Source organism: Mandrillus leucophaeus, unplaced genomic scaffold, assembly GCF_000951045.1.
Source record: "Mandrillus leucophaeus isolate KB7577 unplaced genomic scaffold, Mleu.le_1.0 Scaffold147, whole genome shotgun sequence".
Classification (NCBI taxonomy): Eukaryota; Metazoa; Chordata; class Mammalia; order Primates; family Cercopithecidae; genus Mandrillus; species Mandrillus leucophaeus.
In genome coordinates, this window is record NW_012101443.1 from 3,789,625 (window position 1) to 3,814,441 (window position 24,817).

Genomic DNA, 24,817 nt, shown 5'->3' on the forward strand with positions numbered 1-24,817 from the left:
GGGTGACACATAGGGGTCAGGGCTGAATATTGTGTTTCTAACCTGGAAGTCTTGTTCACTCATGGTCATATGTAGTTAATTGCCTTCTAATAGTTGTTTCTTATGCTTCGAAGGGACTGGTTTTCTTTTAGAAGTCTAGTAACTGACGATTTGATATTTCTCACCTGGCTTAGTTGCGGAACAGGAGCTGGCCAACCTGGAGAAGTGGAAGGAGCAGAACAGAGCTAAACCAGTTCACCTGGTGCCCAGGCGGCTAGGTAAGCAAGCACAGCCACTGCCTGAATGCGGGAGGGCGGGGCCCCCTATGGATCCTGTTAGCAGCTTGCATATGTCTGTCTGTGAATGTCCATTGTAGTTTGTTTGGTCATTGTGCTGCTTGGGTGGAATGCGTTTTGTGTGTGTGTGTGTGTGTGTGTGTGTGTGTGTGTGTGTGTATATATATACATTTTTTTTTCCTGATTTTCTGCAAGTAGCAAACCTGTAATGCCAGAGTTCTATGGGAACACAGTGATGGCTTAATTGCCAAATAATTTAGAGCCTCTTAGATGATTGACTCTGAAGAAAGCTTACCTGGGGCGCTGCATATGCCCTGTCATAGCACTAGTCAGGATGGGAGTAAATGCTAGGACGAGCATATTAATCATGGTAGTTAAATGTTAATCTGAAGAAAAGGAGTGGAGAGTCAGTTCCAAGAGGAAGATGAGAGTGAGCTAGAAACCCGGTGGTGGGTAGAAGAGAAACATCACCTGTGTTTTTATTCCACAGATAGAGACCTCTGGGCCTCTGGAGCAGGTGCTGCCAGTGTGATGAATTGTCTGGGCCGCCTTTGCTGGTGTTTGAATCATTCAGAGGGGATGCCACCTAATGGGAATCATTCACATCTTTTCTTTGCTTTTTCTCTTCTAGCAGCAGCTGAAAATGTAAAGGGTTGAACACACAGTGTCCACAGATTTAGTTAATACAAGCAAGTCTTGTGTCAGGGGCCACTTTCTGTTGCAACAGTTTTAGAGCAGTTCCCTCACCCGCCCCCCCGCACCACCCCGCCAAGAACATGAGAACATAGGTAAAAATCTAATTTGGAAATTATTTAATGAGAGGAAGTAATAGTAATATTATCATCATCCCACTGTATTTCATGAAAAGGGCTAATCTCAAGTGCCTCCTTTGTGCATATGAGCCAGACTCGAAGGATACAATCAGAAAACAGCTTTAATATCTCCTAACTTGGCCCCTGAGATTGGCTGTGTGAGACCAGTCTTTCCCAGGCTTTTTGGATGCTGTAAGAAATTAAAGCTTTTTGGTCTTTCTCAAACAGTAGAGTGACCTAGCTAATTCTAGGCCTAAAACAGTCTCGTTTCAGTAATTAATGTTCAGTCTTAGGTACTGATCAAAATTCTGTTACCAATGGAGATGAGAGCTGCTGCCCTGCTCTAACCCAGGCCTGTTTCAGGTAGGAATCTAGCAAGTGGAACAGGGTGTGGCTGGACTTTTCTCTATTCACTGTTCTGTTCCCAGATTCTGACCTTTCTAGGGTTGAAGCGGGAAGTGGAGATAAGAGAGGTCGGGGTTCGTAGTGCAGTGATCCTGGTTTCTTTGAGCCTAGGTTTGCGCTGACTGCTCATTCTCCTTCCTGGGATTCTTCGAGTTTTTCAGCATCCTCCACTCTCTGCCACCCATCTCCCACCTGGATTTCCCTGATATGATTTCCTTTCCTGTCAGCAGGGCTTGGCCTCACTGTTGGCTCTTGGTAGACTCCTTTTAGGGTTCCATTGTTCTTGACATGGCCCTCATAGGCAAGTCCCTTTAGATGGCTTTATGTTGGCATTCTCTTTCATGAGAATAATATTAAAAGTACAGGGAATACTTGTGCATTCTTTCTTTTCATAAACTGTGACTACGGGCCATTTATAATGTAGCTACCTCTTCTTGAGGACTCATTTCAGTGGCCAACTGACAACAGCCTTATACCTTTAGGCTCTAACTGTTCTAGGTATGAATCCACTAGGACCCTCAGACTCTTAAAAATGCAGGTTGAGGTCTCCAGCTGATTTTCATTAAACCTCTCCTGCTCATCTGATGTGAAGATTTCTCCTTCCTCAAAACACAGAAGAGAGGCAGAATGACATCTTTCCTCAGATTTCTGCCTCCCTTTGGCCTGACCAACCTCTTTTATAGGGTGAAGTTAGTTAAGGTTCCCCAAGGTAGGTTTCAGTTATCTCCTTGCAGATCCTGCTTTGAGGGGCCATTACCTCACTTTGGAATTTGAAGTGCTTGGCATCTGTTGTCTTGAAGTCTTAGTAGAAAATGAGCAGGATTCTCATTTTGACTTCCTGTTATATGCATTATCTAGGGATAATCAGGTATGTGTGTGTGGGAGGGGCTTGGGGGTAGAGAAGAAAATTCTAGAATGTATTAAACTTTGAGATGAGTTTTGAACAAAACTTGTAAATGCTTAAACATCTGACTTCCTCCATTTCTTCGAATTTTCAACTCCTCCTCTACTTCTGTACCCCTTACAATATTGGAATGGTTGCAGGAGATACTAAAACTTGCTGTAACATTAGAGAAAAGCGTCAACATTCCTCACTGTTTTGAAAGAAACATCCCCCATTCCCCACAATAGCAGTCAAAAGGCCAACACCAAACAGGCCTATCTTTTGGATCTCAGAAGAAAAGTCCCTATGGTATCTTTCTCAGTTCAATTATAAGATCTATAGTGAACACAAATTGTTTTAATGCATCTTCTATGAGAGTGAATCTTTCAGAGAACTGACACTTTTAGTGACCAAAGCACCAGAGAATTATTTCAAAGGAATCTTTATAATACGCACACCGAGCTTGCATAAACAGTGAGGATTCCCTAAACAGCAATTCTTAGATGATTGTCAAGCTGCCTCAAATTCTTTTAGGTTTAAGAGAGAGCAAGTAAATCATCTCACATCACATTTTTATTTTGACTATATAAGGAAAGAACAATAAATAGTATGGATCAGTTACTAACTGGAATATTCCCATTGTATTTTTAGAAACTGGGTTATAAAGACTACATACTTGTCTAGTGGCAAGACCTCTGAGAGCTTCCTGAGCCTTGCTGCTTGAACATAAAGCAATAGAGTTAGAAGAAGAAAAGCAATAGAAGCACCTTTGATCACTGTCTTTACTAGGTTCAGGCATGGTCATATTCAAGCAGGAAGAATATTCTACAATTTCCAAGACAGGCATTATTTCTTCTATTTAGCACAGACCTTTAGGTATGGTTTCAATCCAAGTGAAAACTTTAATACCTACGTGATTGGAAAACTTTAGTGAAGTGCTCTTTTGTTTTAAAAATGTGGCCTCCTCTTTCTATCCAGCTCTCTCTTCTAAGTGATTCTTCTTCTTTAAGGTCTTATTAGGAAAACTGGTTATGTTCTTATTTCCAAGAGCATGAGAATGTTAAGGAAACTCATGTTACAGATTTATTATGTATTAATTAGTCCTCAATGGCTGACATTTCAGCTTAATATTTATGTTTCACCTTTGTGGATTTTTTTTTTCCTAAGGTGGAAGCCAGTCAGAAACTGAAGTCAGACAGAAGCAACAACTCCAGCTGATGCAATCTAAATACCAGCAAAAGGTCAGAATTCATCTCTTTTAGTTTAATTTTGGTAAGGAATATAAGTACCAGCTCTTTCAAGTAACCATGAAATAACACAGTAACTTTACCAAAAGCATAAAACCTTCCAACCAACTGCAAACAGCAGCTTTCAAAATCAAAGCTATCACGAAGTGAGAAGTGAAGAGATGGACACCTTCAGTTCTTACCCAAGCCCTTTATCACTCAGTAAGACCCTCTATTAAGGGAATTATTTTTCTCATTTAAGTTAACTATGTTTAACTATAGTTTAAAGTCTACTATGTTTGGAATGTTTTGGTTCTAAGAATGTGGATTTGTTTACTGAATGCCAGTTATGGAAGTAGTACAAAAAAGATTTAAGATTCCCAGCGATTTTTACAATGAACACTGACTTTTGTAATCAGGAAAAATTATTTTCCCTTTTCCCTCCCCAATACACACACACACACACACACACACACACACACACACACACACACAGAGAGAGAGAGAGAGAGAGACAGAGATAGATAAAGACAGAGACATTGAAAAAGAGACAGACCAAGGAAGAAACACAAAGACAGAAATTTCACAGGCAGAAGATGTAGCCCGGCCATTCTCTGTGATCTAAGTAGCTTGAAGTAACAACCTATAATCATGGTGAGGTATAGCACAAACAATACTGTAATTTGCCTTTCATCATAATTTTGTGTTCCAGGGTTCAGACTGAAAAATGGTAACTGTTTTCGTTCTCTGTAATTTCAATACAATTTAGCTAAAAAGAGAAGAATCTGTAAGAATCAAGAAGGAAGCTGAAGAAGCTGAACTCCAAAAAATGAAGGCAATTCAGAGAGAGAAGGTGAGGAGGAGGAGGGTTAGTTCACATTTACTGATCAACAATTATAGTTTCATTGTAGAAGATTTTTATTACAGTGACTTTAAAAATGTACCCATCTTTTTCTCTCTCTCTGTTTCTATTCCCCACCCTTCTTTTCCTCATCCAATTTTTTTCCTTCCATTTTATCCTTCAAAGGAAGATTCATGCTTAGGTCTTGTGATTTTAGAGGAGGTATTCCCTTTATGGAGCATAGTCTGTATTTCAGGTAGAACAAAGACAGTCATTAAGTCATCACCAGGAATAGGGTGAAGATGCTTGCAGACCCTTAATAATTATTGCATTACAACCTCTTGTCCTAGAGGTCACTTATTAGTTGTCATGTAATACCCATAACTGGCTGGCATGTGGGTCATTTACAGCTAATTTCTTCATGGATCAATAGTGTACACTATTCATAAATGTGTGTAGTTGAAACTGCTTTCTTTCTTTTTTTTTTTTTTTTTGAGACAAGGTCTCACTCTGTTGCCTAGGCTGGAGTGCAGTGGTGTGATCACAGCTCACTGTAGCCTCAGTCTCCTGGGGTCAGACAATCCTCCCACCTCAGCCTCCTGAGTAGCTGGGACTACAGGTTAATACCACTGTAGCTATTTTTGTGTGTGTGTGTGTGTGTGTGTGTGTGTGTGTGTTTTGTAGAGACAGGGTTTCACAGTGTTGCCAAGGCTGGTCTCGAACTCTTGGGCTCAAGGGATCCACCTGCTATGGCCTCCCAAAGTGCTGGGATTACAGAATGAGCCACCATGCCTGGCCTAAACTGTTTTAACATTGTCTAAAAGTGGTGTTTTTTTTTTTTCCCTTTCCTAACATGATAACTGTAATTCTATTGGCATAAACTTGCCAGGATGTGAGAGATGGGGAGAGAGAGTTGATCTGTAGACCCTTCCCACTGAAAATATGGCCCTTGAACAAGCAACATTGGCATCATCTGGGAGTTTGTTAAAAGAGCAGAATCTTTAGCCCTACCTCAGACCTACTGAATCAGAATCTGCATTTTAACAAGCTCCACAGGTAATTCTTGTGCACATAAAAGTTCGAGGAGCATTAATTTAAATGACCTTGCAAAAGAAGGAGTGACCCATCCTTGTTCTTCCACAGGTGTGATTTCTCCGGCCCATTGGCCTGCACTGTCACTATGATCCCAGCCTTCCCTGCTGTAGATAAATCTGTAGCTTTTCATGTTAAATGTGAGCCTAGTTAGTAGCTTGTGTCAGATAAGAAAAATGAACATTAGCCATCTAGAAATGAGATATTTCACATTGCCAGTGTGGAAATGGCTGAGGGAAGTGATAATGGCTGTGCTTATGGAGCACTTATTTTTTAAAATGCACAGCAAACACACACACGGACATCAGCCTGTAAACACACTGCCCTCCTCCCTAGGCAAATGGCTGCTGCCCAGAAAACTCTGAGCCACGTAGAATCCAAGCAGCCCACTGTCGCCCAAGAGCCTCTAGCTTTGTCTCTGACTTTCCCCCTACTGGCCGCTGGTCCCCTTCTGCCTTCATTTCCTTCTCTCCTAAAAGAAGTCGGGGGCATTGGGTCTCATTCTGATTGGTCATCATCTCTGTGTGCAGCATTTAGTGAGGGAAGAGTAGACTGGATTCCTTGCCAGCATTTGTGCATGTTCTTTGATCCTTCATAGTCAGAAAGGTGTGAAAGTCAACCAGCTCTTTAGTATTCAGTCATGTCAGGCGGGCCCATGAAGAGTTAATCCTATGGGTAAAAGGGGAAATTTGGAGACAGCACTGGTATACTTCAGTTGTATTCAGTTCAGGAATGTAACTTGCATTCCCTAGACTAGGGTCTGTCACAGTATATATACTTCGAGTGATGTGCTATAGCTTCCTGGTACTGGCTTGTACTGTGAGAATTGTGACATTTTCAGGATTTTTTGAGCTACTTGGCTTCATCATTGTCAGCTTAAAACCGACTGTGCTGGAAAATATTTATGATGTGGAAATCAGTAAATGCTACAGATTAATTTCCCCTCCTCCTACCTGCTAGACCTGATTAAATGTTGACCAGCACACCACTGCTTAGCACTAAATGAAAAAGGTATTTTCTTACCCTCTTCTACCATCCACATTCTAAAGCCAAGTCTCAGAGGGCTAGGGAGAGCAAAGATTTGGGGAAATAGCTGGCCTATTGTGTGTTTGATATTTATTGATTTAAAAATAGATTATAATTCATGTAGTTGGCAGAATAATGCTCCACCCCAAGATGTCTACGTTCTATCCGTGGAACCTAGGAACATGTTTCCTTACATGGGTAAGGGGATTAAGGTCACAGGTGGAATTAGGGTTGCTAATCAACCGACCTTAGAGCGTGTATCCTGCAATATCCAGGTGCCCAATATAATCACAGGGGCCCTTAAAATTGGAAGAGGGAGCTAGAGAAAGAAGAGATGATACCAGGAGAAAGATTCAGCCCACCACTGCTGGCTTTGAAGATGCAGGAAGGGGCCATTAGCCCAGGAATGTAGGTAGCCTCTAGAAGCTGGAAAAGACCAGGAAACTGATTATTTTCCTTTGAGCCTCCAGAAGGAACACAGCCTTTCTGGCACCTTGATTTTAGCCCATTGAGACCCATTTTGTACTTCTGACCTCCAGAGCTGTGAGATAATAAATGTATATTGTTTTAAGCTGTTAACTTTGTGGTAATTTATTACAGCAGAAATAGGAAACTAATACTACTCGTGGGGTTTTATAATGATGCATTGATTTCTTATCCAAGAAATCTATAAAGCAGAGACAATGTCTCTAAGACATTAGAGCATTAGAGTAAAAAAGCAGTCTACCAGATGCGAGTGTTTTGCCACTGGTTCTTTCAGCATAAATAGACAGATTTTCCTAACTCCCCACAGCAAGCATTTCACCCAAATTTAGTGCTATGGGAGTAAATCACATTTTCCCCCCATAATCACATGATAAATAATAATTTTATTTTCCCATACTTTCGTGATACCCACAAACCTAAACTATGAAACCTTCTAACTCCATTCTAAAGACTCTGTCTATTTCCTAGGTTCATCTTACTCTGCTTTTGATCTACATATGTTTGAGATAATATGCAGTATTATATAGTTTCCAAATAGAGCCACCCTTTAAATATGGGAGATTGGTTGCTGCCTCCCCCACCCCCCCCTCAACACAATGGATACCAAAATCCTATATAAAATGGAGTAGTATTTACAATAGCCTATGTACCTTCTTCTGTATACTTTAAATCATCTCTAGATTATTTATAATACCTAATATGATGTAAATGCTGTGTAAATAGTTGTTATACTGCATTGTTTAGGGAATAATGACAAGAAAATAGTGTTACATATTCAGTATAGATGCAACCATCTATTCCTCATCCCCTGAATATTTTCCATCCGAAGTTGGTTGAGTCAGCAGATATGGAATTCATAGATAAGGAGGCCCAACTGTACTTCATTTGATCCCCCAACCTCTTGGTATCATAACCTCAGAGAATTCAGGAAACCAGCTAATGATCTGAGTGACTTCCAACACCTTTCCTTGCTCTTTCCAGTAAGCTATGGCTGCCAAAGTCATTTGAAGCACTGGAAGTCACAGTGTTTTATGCAGACACTGAGAAGCACAGTTAGTTTTAATGCTATACGGTGAAGTAGGAATTAACTGGTAGAAAATAAGTTCTGCATATTAGATGCAGAGATGCATACAAGTGCATGTTAAGGAATTACACTTGTTGCTTTCTTATTTCTAGGAAGCAAGTAGTAGCAAGGGCTACCAGTTTAAGAAAAATTTTAGGGGTAAACTCAACATTGAGGAAATTATTTCAATGTTGTTTATATAAACTGGGAAACATTTCCATTTCTGAAAACTTTCAGGGAACATCAGTGTTTCCAAGAAATGTGGTTCCTACATCATGCATTCCTTTGTAGATGAATTGGTGGAGGCATTAAACCTTTGGTCGTTGAAATGTAATAGGATCTCACTAATTAACTTCATAATGTTGTAATGTTAATATCTCTGAAATAAAGATGTGGTACTAAGAGTGTAGGCTGATAGCTTCTCTGTGCTTCACTTACCTTATTTGTAAAGTGGGTATAATAATGTAATAATGAGACTGGCAGGACTAGAGGATACAATATATGCAAAGATCTTAGCACGATACCTAGCACTTGGTGAGCACTCAGTAAAGGTTCCCTAACCTAATTATAAATGTAAAGAAGTGCTTTAACACTATCTCATTGGATCTATTGTATCAACCTCTTGGAAGGGAGGCATAGAGAGTATTATTATTTTTATGCATGAATTGGATGGATTCAATTATTTCATTTCTACTAAACCCACATGAATGAGGTTGCTGGAGAGAAAAACAAATGTGACTTTTGTTTTTTCTTTTGCCACACCGCATTTCTGAGATTTCTTCTCAGCTGGGTCTTTCACAATGCCCAATGCCCAGCATTTTTTTTTCTTTGCATTGTAACTGGGGACCAACCCCAATTACCAAGATTCTTGCTGGCTTTATATTCTTCTTATACTCTCCTTTCATTTGTAGCACGTGACCTTGTCTCTTACTTCATAGGAAATAAAGGCCACTGGCCTTAAGTATCTTTATTTTTCTCTTTTCTTACTCTCCCTTTGCTGCACCTACCCCCATCCTATCTCAGGAGGAATCAGAAGGTCCCTTTCCTCATTGGTACCATAGATTCTTCCACCTGTGTTCACCACGTCATCTTCCCTCCTATCTCCCTAGGGACCTTGCTTCTCCATCAGTTATGCTCCCTTTCTCCTCTCACTTTCTGGTTTTGTTGTTTGTTTTGTTTTTGTTTTTCTTTCTTAGGATTTAATCTTACTCAAATCTCTCACAGTAAAAACAAATTTTCTGTGTAGTGATCTGCTTTCAACTCCTCTGTCCTAAGCATTATGGTTCAAACTTCTTCAAAGACTCCTCTACCACATTTGGTTCCCAAATGTCACTCTGTGGACTGACTCTCTAACGATCACCTGAACCAAAGAATCTCTATTAAAAAAAAAAAAGTTCCCCAGGGGATACATGGCTCAGCTAGCTTAAGAATTTACCTTCTCTGATTCCTTTCCTTCTCTGATTCCTCATTTGTTGGTAGGCTGAGTTTGGCTTTTCTTTCTAATGCTTCTCTGGTTCTAATCTAACTAAGATCACCAATGGTGTTCTTAATTGAAAAATCCAGCTGGGCAGAGTGGTTCATGCCTATAATCCCAGGACAGTGGGAGGCCAAGAAGGAAGGATTGCTTGAGCCCAGGACTTTGAGACCAGCCTGGGCAACATGGTGAAACCCCGGCTCTTAAAAAGAAAGAAAGAAAAGAACCCAGGAAAGATTCTTAAATTCCTCACTTATTTTTGCTTTGTGTAAAACTAAATATTAAGACTGGGTGCAGTGGCTCATGCCTGCAATCCCAGCACTTTGGGAAGCCAAGGCAGGCCAATTGCTTAATCCCAGGAGTTCAAGACCAGCCTGGGAAACATGGCGAGACTCCATCTCTACATCTCTACAAAAACACATATATTAGCCAGGTGTGGTGGTACGTACCTATAATCCCAATTACTCAGAAGGCCGAGGCATGAGAATCACTTGAACCTGGGAGGCAGAGATTGCAGTGAGCCCAGATGGCACCACTGCACTGTAGCCTGGGTGATAAAGCAAGACCCTGTCTCAAATAAATACACAAATAAAATTAAAATTTAATATTAATGATTATAAGTACTCTGTCCTTCAAATTCCACCCTCCTGAACGTCCCTGGGAACCTTTTCTTCTACTCATTTTTCCACTGTTGATGCTTACCAGATCCCATCCCTTGGTCTCCTCTGATACTGCTGGGCCTAGGCCCCTCTCCTTAGGTGAAAAATTCCACATTTGAGGATTTAGTTATTGTTTGTGCTGATTTCTGCAGTCCGTATCTTCAGGCCAGACCATATTTCTAAATTCCAGAACCATATATTTTACCGCATGCTTGATATTTCTCCCTAAATATTCCACAAATATACCTCAAATCCAATAAATTCAAAATCGAACTCATAAGTTCATTCTGATGCTCTTAAATGATAGTAATCTTAGACTCTTCCTCCTTTTCTTACTCGTCCAATATCCATATCGTCATACTTCCTATTATTTCTGTCCCTTAAGTTTTTCTCAAGACTGTCCTTTCTTCTCTGTCCCCTATACCTGCTGACTTAACTTGGGGCTCATAATTTATGGCCTAGATTACTGTGAGAATCACCCCAGGGGTTCTGGTGTATTTGTGGCCCTTGCTGCAGTTTAACCTCCATGTTGTTATAAGAGTGAGCCACTTCCTTTCCTGCTTAATATAATGGCTTACTGTTGGGTTTCAGAAAGTCCATACTCCTTTGCTTGGCATATACGTTCCTATATAATTATTCCTTCTTACTTTCTCAACCTTATCTTCTACTTCTTTCTATAAACATTGTTCAATTTATCCATGAGTTTCTTGGATTTCCTTGAGCTGACATATTCTCTTGTGCCTTTGTATATTAAAAATGTAAGTTCTGGGCTGGGCGCAGTGGCTCATGCCTGTAATCCGGGCACTTTGGGAGGCCAAGGCGGGCGGATCACAAGGTCAGGAGATCGAGACCACGGTGAAACCCCGTCTCTACTAAAAATACAAAAAATTAGCCGGGCGCGGTGGCGGGCGCCTGTAGTCCCAGCTACTCAGGAGCCTGAGACAGGAGAATGGCGGCAATCTGGGAGGCGGAGCTTGCAGTGAGCCGAGATTGCGCCACTGCACTCCAGCCTGGGCGGCAGAGTGAGACTCCGCCTCAAAGAAAAAAGAAAAAAAATGTAAGTTCTGGGAATGCCCCTTTCCTGTCCGGGGTTACTACCAGCCCATGGTTGTCTTTGTGCAAATTAGAGACCAATTCTGCATTCAGGCAGTCAATTCTGTGGGTGCTCAGACTGCTGATAGATAGTGTCTTTGTATGACACAGAAAAACATACCTCCTCTGTGCTAAAGCAGCCATATGCTGCAGTACAAATCTTGGTGAGGTGAACAGTGGCTCTATCTTTCCTTTCCTACCCCCCTCCCACCTGCTGGGACCCCCTGGGCTGAACAACCCATATAATGGAGTGTAGTAACCCTGTTCCTACCTTCTCCTCCTCCTGTAACACTCTTGCTTAAGATTAGGTTGGATTTAGAATTTCTATCTCTCATTAGATCCATGGCATTTATCCTTTTATTTAGTCATCAGTTCTTTGGGGAATATGAAGAAAGCTGTGAGTCTACTCTCCATAGAAGGACGCACCCTTGTAACATGCAGCTTACCGGAAGTTAGAAACCATATTCCCAGTGTTATTCAACTTCTTGGCTCTCGTGCTCAGGATGGAGTCTAACACTAAGTAGGCACTGAGTGAGTGTGGAACTTTTGAAAGCATTTCCTGACAATCCATTTAAGTGCTTTTTCTACATTCTTACTATGTTATTTGCAGACTGCTCTCCCCTAATGTGTTTAGCACACTGCCATCATTGCTTTCTTGTCTGTGTCCCCAACGAGGCTGTAACATTTTCCAGAATGGGCACTGCTCTGTTCGTAGCTGTATTCCCAGCATCTAACATGGTACCAAGCATATAACAGGCATTTGATATGAATAGGGATTGAATATAATTTTTCAACTACTCCAGAAATACTACTACTACTACTTTTTTCCCCCCCAAAATACTTCTCCATCAACTATTAACTTCTGAGGCATAAACAGACCTTTTTTTTTTTTTTTGAGATGGACTCTTGCTCTGTCACCCAGACTGGAGTGCAGTGGCACTATCTCGGCTCACTGCAAGCTCCGTTCACGCCATTCTCCTGCCTCAGCCTCCCGAGCAGCTGGGACTACAGGCGCCCACCATCATGTCCGGCTAATTTTTTGTATTTTTACTAGAGACGGGGTTTCACCATGTTAGCCAGGATGGTCTCGATCTCCTGACCTTGTGATCCGCCCGCCTCGGCCTCCCACAGTGCTGGGATTACAGGCGTGAGCCACCAAGCCCGGCCTTTTTTTTTTTTTGAGGTGAAGTTTTGTTCTTGTCGCCCAGGCTGGAGTGCAGTGGCTGATCTCGGCTCACTGCAACCTCCGCCTCCCGGGTTCAAGTGATTCTCCTACCTCAGCCTCCCGAGTAGCTTGGATCACAGGTGCCTGCCACTATGACTGGCTAATTTTTATATTTTTAGCAGAGATGAGGTTTCACCATGTTGGCCACACTGGTCTCAAACTCCTGACCTCAGGTGATCTGCCCGCCTCAGCCTCCGAAAGAGCTGGGATTATAGGCATGAGTCACTGTGCCCAGCCATAAGTAGACTTTTGTTGGATACAATTTAGCTACTATGTGACTGTGAGTTGGAATCTATTAGTGAAAAGGTTAAAACCAGTGGTCTTAATTTCTGACCTAGCTAAAGGAATCCAGCCTTTTGTCTCTAGCTGTTTTTGTGGCTTTCTCACTGTTCTCTGAGTAGCTTTCTGAATACTGGTTTAATCAACACTTACTGCTTGTTTGCTGTCTTTCACCCTTTGAGATCCACCGCAACCCCCCCAGTCCCCACCCTGGAGGGCAGGGAACTCATCACCATTGAACACTTTTGTGCTCATGAGTCAGGATTTTTTCCTAGACTAGAATCATGTTTATTTGCTTTTATAATTTTCCATTAGTTTGCCTCCTAGAATTCTGTGTTTCATTAATAATCCAGTTGCTTGCCTTATAACTGATTCTCTTGGACTGTAGTAAATTTCCTTTAGTTTTTTTTCTGAAACCGAAATCATCCATTTTGCCTTTCAAAATGGGACTAGTAATTAGTTTTAAGTGAATGAAGACTTTCATGGAAATGAACAATACAAGCAGGTTTTTCCTGTCTTTGAAAGATGGAGCCAGACTTATGTTTGGGCTTGAAAGTGATGATTTCCATTTTTCTCCTTTCACAGGTCCTGTTCTGGGCAAATCCAATTTTTTTATTAAAGTAAATCCAGCTGCTTACTGTCTCTCTTGGATTCATTTAAAACTTCATGATCCTCCTGGATAGTAGAATGTGTTTCAACTCCCCATTAAATTTGTTGTCTAGGAATTTTACTTGTTTTTCATAGGTCATAGCAAGTTAAAAAATGACAGTGTGTCATGGTGAGCAAAAAGCAAATGTTCCTGGGTTATTTAAATTGGATTAAAATATGCCAGAGCCATGGTGACAGAAATATCAAATATGAAGCCCTTTATCTCCAGGCTCTCCAAACAGCTAATTAAAAAAAAAAAAAAAAAAACTATTTTCTATTCAAGTGGATGGCTTCTTTTATGACATGTGCTGTTCAGTCCCTCAACAGCTTTAAGTATCTGATTCTAAGTCAGAAGGGAGTTGGGTTGTCTTATTGAAAATCTCTTCCTGAATACTTTAGTAGAATTTGGGTGTATATATAAATTTTGTATGAGCTATTTAACCATTTATTATAATTTTAACATACTTGGTATGGAAATTTCATGTTTTCATTAAAACATTTTGAAAGCACTGCTTAAAAAATAAATGTTGCTATCATTTGAACTAAAGAATAAAAACACAAAATACTGGTTCTGTGATTATACCAATCAAGTTGGGAGAGGGGAGCTGTGGAAAGAACTTGGAGCTCCTGGCTTTCAGTCCAGTGCCCGTGGGTCTGACAGGGAATACCATCTTGGAGCCTCTGGCAGGATACTGTATTAGACTATCAAGGCTGCTTGAACCTTAGGATTTTGGACCTTGGGTAACTTTAGCATCATGGCTCTGCTTAAAGCATCTTTAATAAGTTATGTTTTGATATTTGCAATTTCAGAGCAATAAACTGGAGGAGAAAAAAAGACTTCAAGAAAACCTTAGGAGAGAAGCATTTAGAGAGCATCAACAATAGTAAGTTAATGTTTCCAGAACTTTGTGCCTTTATAGGCAGATTGTTCATACAGGTTTTAAATTCAGGTGATGGTCACTTGTCAAAACACCTGGTATTGGGTTATTGGCTGTTATATTAATTATGTCATTGAACTCTGTCACCATGTAAGTAAGGTGGGAGTCATGTCTACTCACCAAAGTATCCTTGAGTAGTCAATAACACTAAATTTGAGAAATTCTCCATTATAAATGACTTGGAAGACTTGATCCTTTGGTGATCCAAGGTACTTCTGCTTATGTTGACTTCCAGGATACCAATATAAGGAACAGAGTGTTTGCACTGAAGTGCCTAAGCAGAATCTAAACTGACCAGGGATTTATCTAATGGACTGAGGGCTGTTATACACCTGTATTTTTTTCTAGACAAGAATTGAGAAGTCATTTAGTAGTTATTGGCAAAACTCTCCACTGGTGGTCATACACCAAGGTAATTTGCAGTATGATTTGTGAACAACAGCAGCTAATAGATACGGGGCAACTACTACGTGCTTTATAATGCAATCTACTTTGTTATGTAGGCTTGAAGGATACGCTCATGTACTAACTCTTGGTAGCCAGGTTACCTGCACACTGATTAAAAGACAAAACCAAAGAATCCTATTTCTGGCCCTACATTAATTCTAAATGTGGTAGAAATAGAACCAAGCAGATCTGGGTTCAAAGTCCTAGCTCCCACTAAAACTCTTCGAATGTCAGCGTTCTTTGTTTTTTTTTTCTTAAATAGAGATCGTATCTATCTTATAGGCCATTTGCAAGAATTACATAAAATATGTAAATGACATAAAACTTCCTATTACAGGCACTTGAAACGATCCTTCTTACAGAGGCCCTTGTTGAGTAGGCTCATATAACTTCTATTTTATGGAGGCTGTACATGAATTTCTGGTCCCACCAGACCCAGTAGTGGGCGCTCCACTGTCATATGAAATATTCACTGCCTGCCTCCTGATCTCTCGCTCCATTGTTGTTCCTTGTTTGCAGAATTTAAGATCACTCACATGTCGGGGTGAGCGTATTTGTGACACCCTCCAACATATTCCTCCTCCTCAGCACAGTATCCTCTGATTTCTCACGCCACTAAAATTATCCTGCCTCTATCATAAGCAGCCCTTTCTTGCTTTAAGATTCAGAGGCAGGAATGGAAGAGAAGTTTCTCAACCCGCTGCTTGCTCCTTAACAAGTTAGATACTGTGTTTCTGCTACCCAGGCCAGAAAATAGATGGGAGATGGGATTGGGTAGGATGAAAGTGTTGGTAAGTGATGTCATCCTCCTCAGCTAAAAAGGAGCCTCACTCTAATTTTCATCACAGAATCCTTAGCCTGTCTCTCTCCACTCTTCTTCTAAGGAAGGCATTTGAGTGAGGAGCTAGTGGGAAACTAAGGAGCTAAGCACCAGGAGAAACTGTCTGTCTTGCGGAGATATGGTGGGAGGAAGGCACCAGATGACCGCTGTGAATGTATCATTGCCTCTCCTCTCATGGGTAGAGAATGAATGAGAATTTATTTCAAGACTCAGCCTGAAGAGGTGAGAGAGATTAGGGGCTGGGCTGGTGGCTTTGTGTCCGAAGTTGATTCCTTCCGGTGGGTTCTTGGACTTGCTCACTTCAGGAATGAAGCCGCAGACCTTTGTGGTGAGTGTTACAGCTCTTAAAGGTGGCACAGACCCAGAGAGTGAGCAGCAGCAAGATTTATTGTGGAGAGCGAAAGAACAAAGCTTCCACAGTGTGGAAGGGGACCTAAGCAGGTTGCCACTGCTGGCTGGGGTGGCCAATTTTTATTCCCTTATTTGTCCCTGTCCATGTCCTGCTGATTGGTCCATTTTACAGGTGCTGATTGGTCCATTTTACAGAGTGCTGATTGGTGCATTTTACAAACCTTTAGCTAGCCACAGAACACTGATGGGTGTGTTTTTACAGACCACTGATTGGAGCATTTTACAAACCTCTAGCTGGCCACAGAGCACTGATTGGTGTGTTTTACAGTCCTAGCTACAGAGTGCTGATTGGTGCATTTTATAATCCTCTGGTAAGACAGAAAAGTTCTCCAAGTCCCCATCAGACCCAGAAGTCCAGCTGGCTTCACCTCTCAACTTTGGTAGCCTAGAGTCACAAATGAGAACAAATGTCATTGTCCTATGGCATACTAGTTTTACATCAGAAGAGGGAAGACCTACTTAACAGTGAGGGGCCTTGGGCACAGGACTGGATAGTTGAATGGGTTCATTCTCTGGAGAGTTCTAAATACGGCAAAGTAAAGGATAAGAGATTCTTGAAGTTTTAAAAGACTTTAGAAGTTGTGCGTCCAACCTCCTTTCTTTTATAGTTCTAGCTTCTTGAGTCTTAGTAAAACAACTAAATACAGAAGATCAATCACTCTTTTTTCTGTAAAGAAAAAAAAAACTTTGCCCTCAGCCACCCGGCCTACTATCAGTGGAGCTGAATTCAATTACACGCACATTTCACTCTTGCTCTTTCTTCTGCTTGTTGTAAAAGTCCCAGGTAACCAGGAAAAAGAGAGGTTGGCTAAAAGCGAGAAGGATCTCAAATTGATTTTTAAAGCCTATTGAGAAACACGAGAAGAGGTATATGCGTGAGGTTCTTGTTTGAAGGAGTATTGTGTTTTGAATTACTTTTGAAATTAAAAGACCAATAGCTCATGAAATAAGCAGCAATTGTATAGTTAGAAACATAAAAGAGATTTAGAAAAGATGGATCCTCTATATGACAAGTCTTTGTCATACCTTCTTAGAATCAGTTTATGGTGGGAAAAAAAAGTCTAGGAAAGCTCTTTGGATTTTTTTTTTTTTGAAACGGAGTCTCGCTCTGTTGCTCAGGCTGGAGTGCAATGGCTCAATCTCGGCTCACTGCGACCTCCGCCTCCCGGGTTCAAGCGATTCTCCTGCCTCAGCCTCCCAAGTAGCTGGGATTACAAGCACATGCCACCATACCTGGTGAATTTTTGTATTTTTACTAGAGACGGGGTTTCACCATGTTGGCCAGGGTAGTCTCAAACTCCTGACCTCCAGTGATCCACTTGCCTTGGCCTCCCAAAGAGCTGGGATTACAAGTGTGAGCCATTGCGGCCAGCCAGCTCTTTGGATTTTTAACATCAAAGGTTTTGCCAGACCAACCAGACTGCCTACCCCCACCTCCCAAATTAGTTTCTCCTGAAACTGTCAAACGAAGGAATACAAAATAGAAACGTACATAAGGAATTCTTTCAAACCAGTCAGTACTTTGCTAGCTTCACCATGCTGCAATGTGTGATTCTCACAGCAGACCAGGAATGATACTGTTTTCTGTAGAGAGGGCAACCATGGACTTGAGCGGATTGTAAATCCAAGTTGCTGGAGAGAAAGCTCATGATAGCGACCTGGGGCACCACCATGAGAATCTTAATGTGCTCTTTCTTAACACCTTGTTCTTGACTTCGTTCATTTGCTTCTGATTATTTTTAGTGTTGTCAATTATTTAGCTAACAGGCAGAAAACTAGGCTTTTATTGACATCCAAAGGGACTCTCCTGAGTGTAATAATGAAGGCAGTTTATCGAATGCCTGTGAGGTTGCTTTCTAATTGTACGCATTAATCTGCCCGTGCAAGCTGGCTGAAAATACACAAGCAGATTGCACATGCAGATGGAGCACACAGGATGGTTTTTATGGAAGGACCTCTGGAATGTACTTTTGCAGTACTGTCTTTTCCCTAAAAATCAAATGACTGTGACTGTTTCAGTGAGCGGCTGAGAGCAGAACAGATGAATGGTGCATTAAGTCTGCTACTCTGGCTGGGGACAGACTCCAATTTCACAATTTAGAATTCGTTTTAGGATTCTTGAGCCTGAAAACAGGGTAGAAATCGTCCGTTAGCCTTGGTCTAAGTTTCAAGGTTATTTTTAGTCTCTGTAATTATTTACTACTTATAAAAATTCATGTGTGATACCTTTGGGTGGACTTTTCTATTAGGTAGAAGATGTGAAGTAACCGTTGATAAGCCTTTTTAAAAAAATAATCATAGGATTTTATGATTTCGGTTCTTTAAAACATGGGGTAAAATAAATCTCAGCATTTTAAATGTTAATTGGTAATTTGTTGTTGGTGGTGGTGGGGTGTAGTCATCTTTCCAATTGTGTTTTTTTGGATGAGTATTAAGACAGGTTTGAATTTTGAGCCTATTTAACCAGCTAGGGTAGGAAAAGGAGTGAAGCAGGACAGATGCATTTTGTGTGTGGGTATTAGGAAAAAGTGTTCTTTTAAGAATTTTCTGGAGATGTAAGAATTGGCTACATTTTAAACATTAACAATTTAAAATTCATGTCTAATAACCACTTGATGACCAAAAAAGAAAGGTCTCTCTCTTCTGTTTTTTTTTTTGAGATGGAGTCTCATTCTGTTGCCCAGGCTGGAGTGCAGTGGCTCAATCTCAGCTCACTGCAGCTTCTGCCTCCTGGGTTTAGGTGATTTCTCCCACCTCAGCCTCCCAAGTAGTTGGGGCTATAGGCATGCACTACAATGCCCAGCTAATTTTTTGTATTTTTAGTAGAGATGGGGTTTCACCATATTGGCCAGACTGGTCTTGAACTCCTGACCTCTTGTGATCCACCTGCCTAGGCCGCCCAAAGTGCTGGGATTACAGGCATGAGCCACGTGCCTGGCTCAAAGCCTCTCTTTTCAACCCTTAAAAATAACAGATTCTCACTTATCTCTCCTTGATCTGGGAAAGACCTGGAAGGGGTAAGAGTGTCTCTATAGATGCAAATTTACCCCACAAAAGACAGCTTTACAGGGCCATTTCAAAATATGTCAAAGAAATATATTTTGGGGTAAAATATTTTTATTTCCTTCAGAGTCTGCTCTCTGTCATGTGATGCTGTACCAGAGTCAGGCTGGAATTTGGTATCTTATTGCCACAAAGAGCCTGTTAGGGCAGTCTGTGATGTCTATTTTAATGTACTGGTTAGTTGTGCCTAAACTCCAAAAGGGAGGGAGCATTTAGAACTTGGAATTTAGTTTCTCTTTTAGTTTTTCTTTCTGGAATTCACTTGGTTACAAGGGGATCCATTCAGTCTGTTGGGGGCGCTTGGGATTTTATTTTTTGTTTACACATTAAATGTAACAGATTATATATTCATATGGTTTAAAAATACAAAGTGCTTTGTTCTTTTAATCAAATAGAGTAATAAGAAGCTGCTATGAGGCTGAGTGCTGTGGCTCATGCCTGTAATCCCAACACTTTGGAAGGCCAACATGGGTGGATTACCTGAGGTCAGGAGTTCGAGACCAGCTTGGGCAACGTAGGGAGACCTCATCTCTACAAAAAATACAAAAATTTGCTGGGGGTGGTGGTGCATGCCTGTAGTCCCATCTTCTTGGGAAGCTGAGGTGGGAGGATCGCTTGAGGCCAGGAATTTGAGGTTACAGTGAGCTATGATCATGCCACTGCACTCCAGCCTGAACAACAGAGCGAGACCTTGTCTCGCCGATAAAAAGAAAAAAAGAAGCCACTCTGGAGTTCCTGCAGAGAGCTTGGTGAGAATCGGAGCATGGCCACTTCCTCCATGGCCCTCCCAGGAAAGCTGGGGTCCAAGGACAAGCGAACCTCTGCCCTGCAGGCACCTGGAGCCCTTGCCATGGCTGTGCACCAGCAGGGCCCAGGCCTTGATGCAGAGAAGGACCCCTCTCTCCACTCCACCTCTTTGACCATCAGGCAGCCGCCTCTGGTCAGCCCAGACCCAGCTGGCTGCTGGGCCTCCTGGCCTAACCCCGCCTGGCCTAGATGAAGCCTTCAGGATGCAGCCCCTTTGGGTGGCACTGGTGTGTGGGGTGGGAAGCCTGGCAGCTGTGGGAACACCGTGGAGAGCGCTGTGGGGTGAGGCCTGGAAGGCAGGTCTGCAGATGGACCCGACACCGCCACCTCTGTAGGCCTAGAACCCTGCACGACCGAGGCCTGGGGTGACCACTCTGTCCCAGTTGGGTGAGGCCTGCCTCATTCTTGATGACAATGGACCAAGCAAGGCCTTAGTGGTCCAGAAGGTGAGCAGAACCCTGATGGAAGAAACTGCTAGAATCTACCAGGCAGGGTTGATCTCCCATCTACCATACCTTCATATCAGAAGAGAAATGGTAGGATAATAAGCCACATTTGGGCAACTGGAAGGGCCCACTGGTCTTTGGAGAGATGTACTGGCCCTGTATAGAAGACCTGTGTATGTAATAGGAAAAACTGCTCTCAACTGACCTCCCCAAACTTTTAAAAGAACGCTTGCTACATCTAGCCCTTCTAGATGTAAAGAGGTTTTGCTAAATTACGATAAAAGAGTCATAAAATCACACATCTTGCAAATGCTCACTTCTTAAAAAAATCATAGAAAATGTCTTCTGGAATGACTTTTTGAAATGGATTTGTGAGACCACCTCTGCAAGTGACATCAGGATGACATGTCCACATTTGTTCAGTGGGTAAGAGGACTTGGGGTGGAAGACCTGAGAAGGAGGAGAAGGCTCCGTGCCAGAATGATCATATTTAGGAGACATTTTCATATTTTAACCATCGCTTTGTGTGTGTATTTTATTCCTCACTACTGTATACATGGTTGACAATATTAAGTACTTTTTTTTACTTTTGTTTGGAAATGTCTGGGTTTTATTCTGGATGTTCTGAAGTGCCTGATATGTGTTAAAAGTACAGGTAGTAAAATAACACATTTTGTGAACATCTTTTTGTTGACATTCATATGAAATGTTTTTAGTGGGGACTGGCCAAACCACCTCTTCAGTAATACAACGTTGTGTTTCAGGGGAGGAGGGAGGAGGTGGAGGTGGAAAGAGCTCGGTGCCCATGTGCCCATAGTGAGGCAAGAGTAACCATTGTCCCTTATGTCTGTGAGTGTTGTTTTACTTACCTGTGTTTACAGTGTATATAAAGCAGTGGTCCCCAACCTTTTTGGACCAGGGAACTGGCTTTGTGGAAGGCAATTTTTCCGTGAATGGGGCAAGGGGGATGGTTTTGGGATGAAACTGTTCCACCTCAGATCATCAGGCATTCGTTGGATTCTCATAAGGAGATGTAACCCAGATCCTTCACATGCGCAGTTCACAAAGGGTTTCTGGTCCTATGAGATTATAATACCACTGCTGTTCTGACAGGAGGTGGCGCTCAGGTGGTACTGCCCACTCACTCCTGCTGTGGGCCTAGTTCCTAACAGGCCACAGACCAGTACCCATCTGGCCCAGGGGTTCGGAACCCCTGATATAAAGTACAACCGAGTCCTAATTTATAACATCTAGTCCTTCTAGATGTTAAAGAGGTTGCCTGTGTATGACAAAAGTAGAGTTTGTAGACTAATATATTGTATACATTTTGTTTTACAATTCCTAGGAAATACTGTCTTTGGAAAATTTGAGCATTATTGAGTCGATGGGGAAGGAAAGAGTTCTGGTCCAGAATGTTCATAGTTTGAAAGCATTTTCAAATGATAACTATCCTTATATGTGTGCAGTTTATTCAAGACTACTGTATATGTAGTAGACAAATTAACCCCTTATCTAAAATATTTAGGCTATCTAGATGTTTAGAAGTGCCAGTTAAATGTTAAGAAGTAGTAACACATTGCTTTTTAAATATATTTTTGCTACAATGGATAGGAAATATCTTCTTTTGTAAATGAATTGATAAATCATCTCTGAGCAGTATACTACTATCCATACTTGTACAGTGTTTTAGGGCAGGTGGGAAGGAAGGAATTGCAAAAGGTAAAATGCTAGTGTTTATATTTGGATATTTTCAGCACCATTTTCTGTATGTTTAGTGTGTTTCGTTTTGCTATGTGTATAGGGTATATAATGGACAAATGAGTCCTAATTTTGCAACATCTAAAGAGGTGCCAGTACATGAGAAAGTACCTGGTAAAACCAGTATATTCCATATACTTTGTTTTGAGATTCATAGGAAAGCTTGTCTTCTGTAAGTCACTTCTGGATATGAATTTGTTCAACCATCTCTAAGCATTATACATGGCCTATACTTGTCAACAGCATTGAAGGCAGAGGGAAGGAAGTAAGGAGGGAATGGTTCAAGGCCCAAATGGTCATATTTAGAAGATGCCTGAGATTCTAATCATTGTTATGTGTGTACAATTTTATTCAGCAGTGCCGTGTACATATTGGATAATTCTTATATGAAATATCTAGTCTTTCTGTATACTTAGAAGTGTGTGGTATGTTCAAAAGTAGGACTACTAGAATAATGCTTTTTGTAAATAGGTTTTATTTTATTATTATTTTTTTGTTACTGAGACGGAGTCTCGCTCTGTCGCCCAGGCTGGAGTGCAGTGGCCGGATCTCAGCTCACTGCAAGATCCGCCTCCCGGGTTCACGCCATTCTCCTGCCTCAGCCTCCCAAGTAGCTGGGACTACAGGCACCCACCACCTCGCCTGGCTAGTTTTTTGTATTTTTTTTTTTTAGTAGAGATGGGGTTTCACCGTGTTAGCCAGGATGGTCTCGATCTCCTGACCTCGTGATCCGCCCGTCTCGGCCTCCCAAAGTGCTGGGATTACAGGCTTGAGCCACCGCGCCCGGCCTGTAAATAGCTTTTAAAAACAAATGAGAAATACTGTCTTCAGAAGTGGAATTGTTAAACCACCTCTGTGAACAGTATACTACTCTCAGTACTTGTCTGTTGGGTTGAGGGAGCTGGGAGGGAAGAAGTTGCAAAAGGTGTTTTGCTTTGCTAGTACATACTAGAAAATTTCAGCTAATCCATCACCCTGCATGATATGTACATGTCATTTAACTTTGCTATACTTTATGTATTGTGTACATACTGGACAAATGGGTTCTTATTTCATATCTAGTCTCTACAGTGGAAAACTAAAGTCCTATTTAAAATAGCTAGTCATTCGAGATGTTTAAAAAGGCACAACACGTTAAAAGTAGAAGACAAAAGTAACACCCATTAGGTATTTTTTGTTGTTGTTATTTCACAGGAGTGGTTGCATTTGGGAACAGTGTCATTGAGCTTGGTATTTTGGAGAGTGTGCTGACTGTTCATTGGATGGTGGCAGGTGCAGGGAGGAGCAAGTATGCTGAGAGAGGCTGTGAGTTAGATTAGTTCAGATTATCTAACCATTGTTGTACATGTGCATTTTAATTAATATTGGTGTGTATCAAAGGATAAACAAGTCCTAATGCTAAAAGTTTGTTAAAGGTAGAGGTAGTAAAATAATTCCTTTTCAAATGTCCTTTTGTTAGTTTTTAGGAAGTCCTGTCTTCTGGGAGTGACCTTTGTTAACCTGCCTCTTGGAGCTAGACGTCGTTCTGTATTAGTCACTAGAATGGTGGAAGAGGGTGAAAGACAGGGCTTTTGCTAGTATCTCCATATATAGAAGACTGTCTTGGATTATAACCATAGGTCTATATGTGCATTTTTAGTAAAGTGCCTGTGTTTGTTGTGAACCAAGTTAATTATTTTGCAATGTCTAAGCTTTATAGATGTCCTGAGGTAACAACGTATGATAAAAAGTAGAGCTAGTGAATTAGCCAATTTGTACATTTTTTTTTTTTTGGTTATAATTGATTAAAAAAGATGCATGTTGGACATGGAATTGTTAAACCACTTCTGAGCAGTGTAGGTCAGGGCTTGTTCTTTAAGTTGGCAGCAGAGGGGTAGAACGAAATAAAAAGGGAGGGACGCATGCAGATGTGTTCATATTTACATTTTGATGCTAGCCATTGAGGTAGCTGTATCTCTTTTGGTCGTATTACAGGAATACATGAAGTAATTAAATAGAAACATACCTTCTTGCTAATATTTTAATGTAGACCTGATAATTTTCCTAGAAACATTATGCTTAATATACTCTGTTGCTTTATGTTTCATTTTAAATTGAGCATTAAGGGAATGCTGTATTTTAATCGGAAGGCTGCCAATACATTTATCTAGAGGCCTGTGTCCATTTTTGTCTTCTATGAAACTTTTATCTCAAGAAAGATGTGATTACATTCTTTTTTCTTTATTATTATTATTATACTTTAAGTTCTAGGGTCCATGTGCACAATGTGCAGGTTTGTTACATATGTATACTTGTGCCATGTTGGTGTGCTGCACCCATTAACTTGTCATTTACATTAGGTATATCTCCTAATGCTATCCCTCCCCCCACACCCACACCACAACAGGCGCTAGTGTGTGGTGTTTCCCACCCTGTGTCCAAGTATTCTCATTGTTCAACTCCCACCTATGAGTGAGAACATGCGGTGTTTGGTTTTCTGTCCTTGCGACAGTTTGCTCAGAATGATGGTTTGCTCAGAAAGATGATTTCATCCATGTCCCTACAAAGGACATGAACTCATCCTTTTTTATGGCTGCATAGTATTCCATGGTGTATATGTGCCACATTTTCTTAATCCAGT

At 41.2% G+C, this 24,817-nt stretch overlaps 1 protein-coding gene across 1 annotated transcript in view; it reads left to right on the forward strand.

Annotated features, from left to right (window-relative positions):
• EPSTI1 (epithelial stromal interaction 1 (breast)) overlaps positions 1-24,817 on the forward strand; it is a 120,935-nt gene that overhangs the window by 23,451 nt on the left and 72,667 nt on the right. The window contains exons 4-6 of the mRNA XM_011974630.1: positions 3,543-3,616; positions 4,371-4,454; positions 14,297-14,370. Of these exons, the coding sequence (XP_011830020.1) occupies positions 3,543-3,616; positions 4,371-4,454; positions 14,297-14,370 (232 nt within the window). The remainder of the gene's footprint in view (positions 1-3,542; positions 3,617-4,370; positions 4,455-14,296; positions 14,371-24,817) is intronic.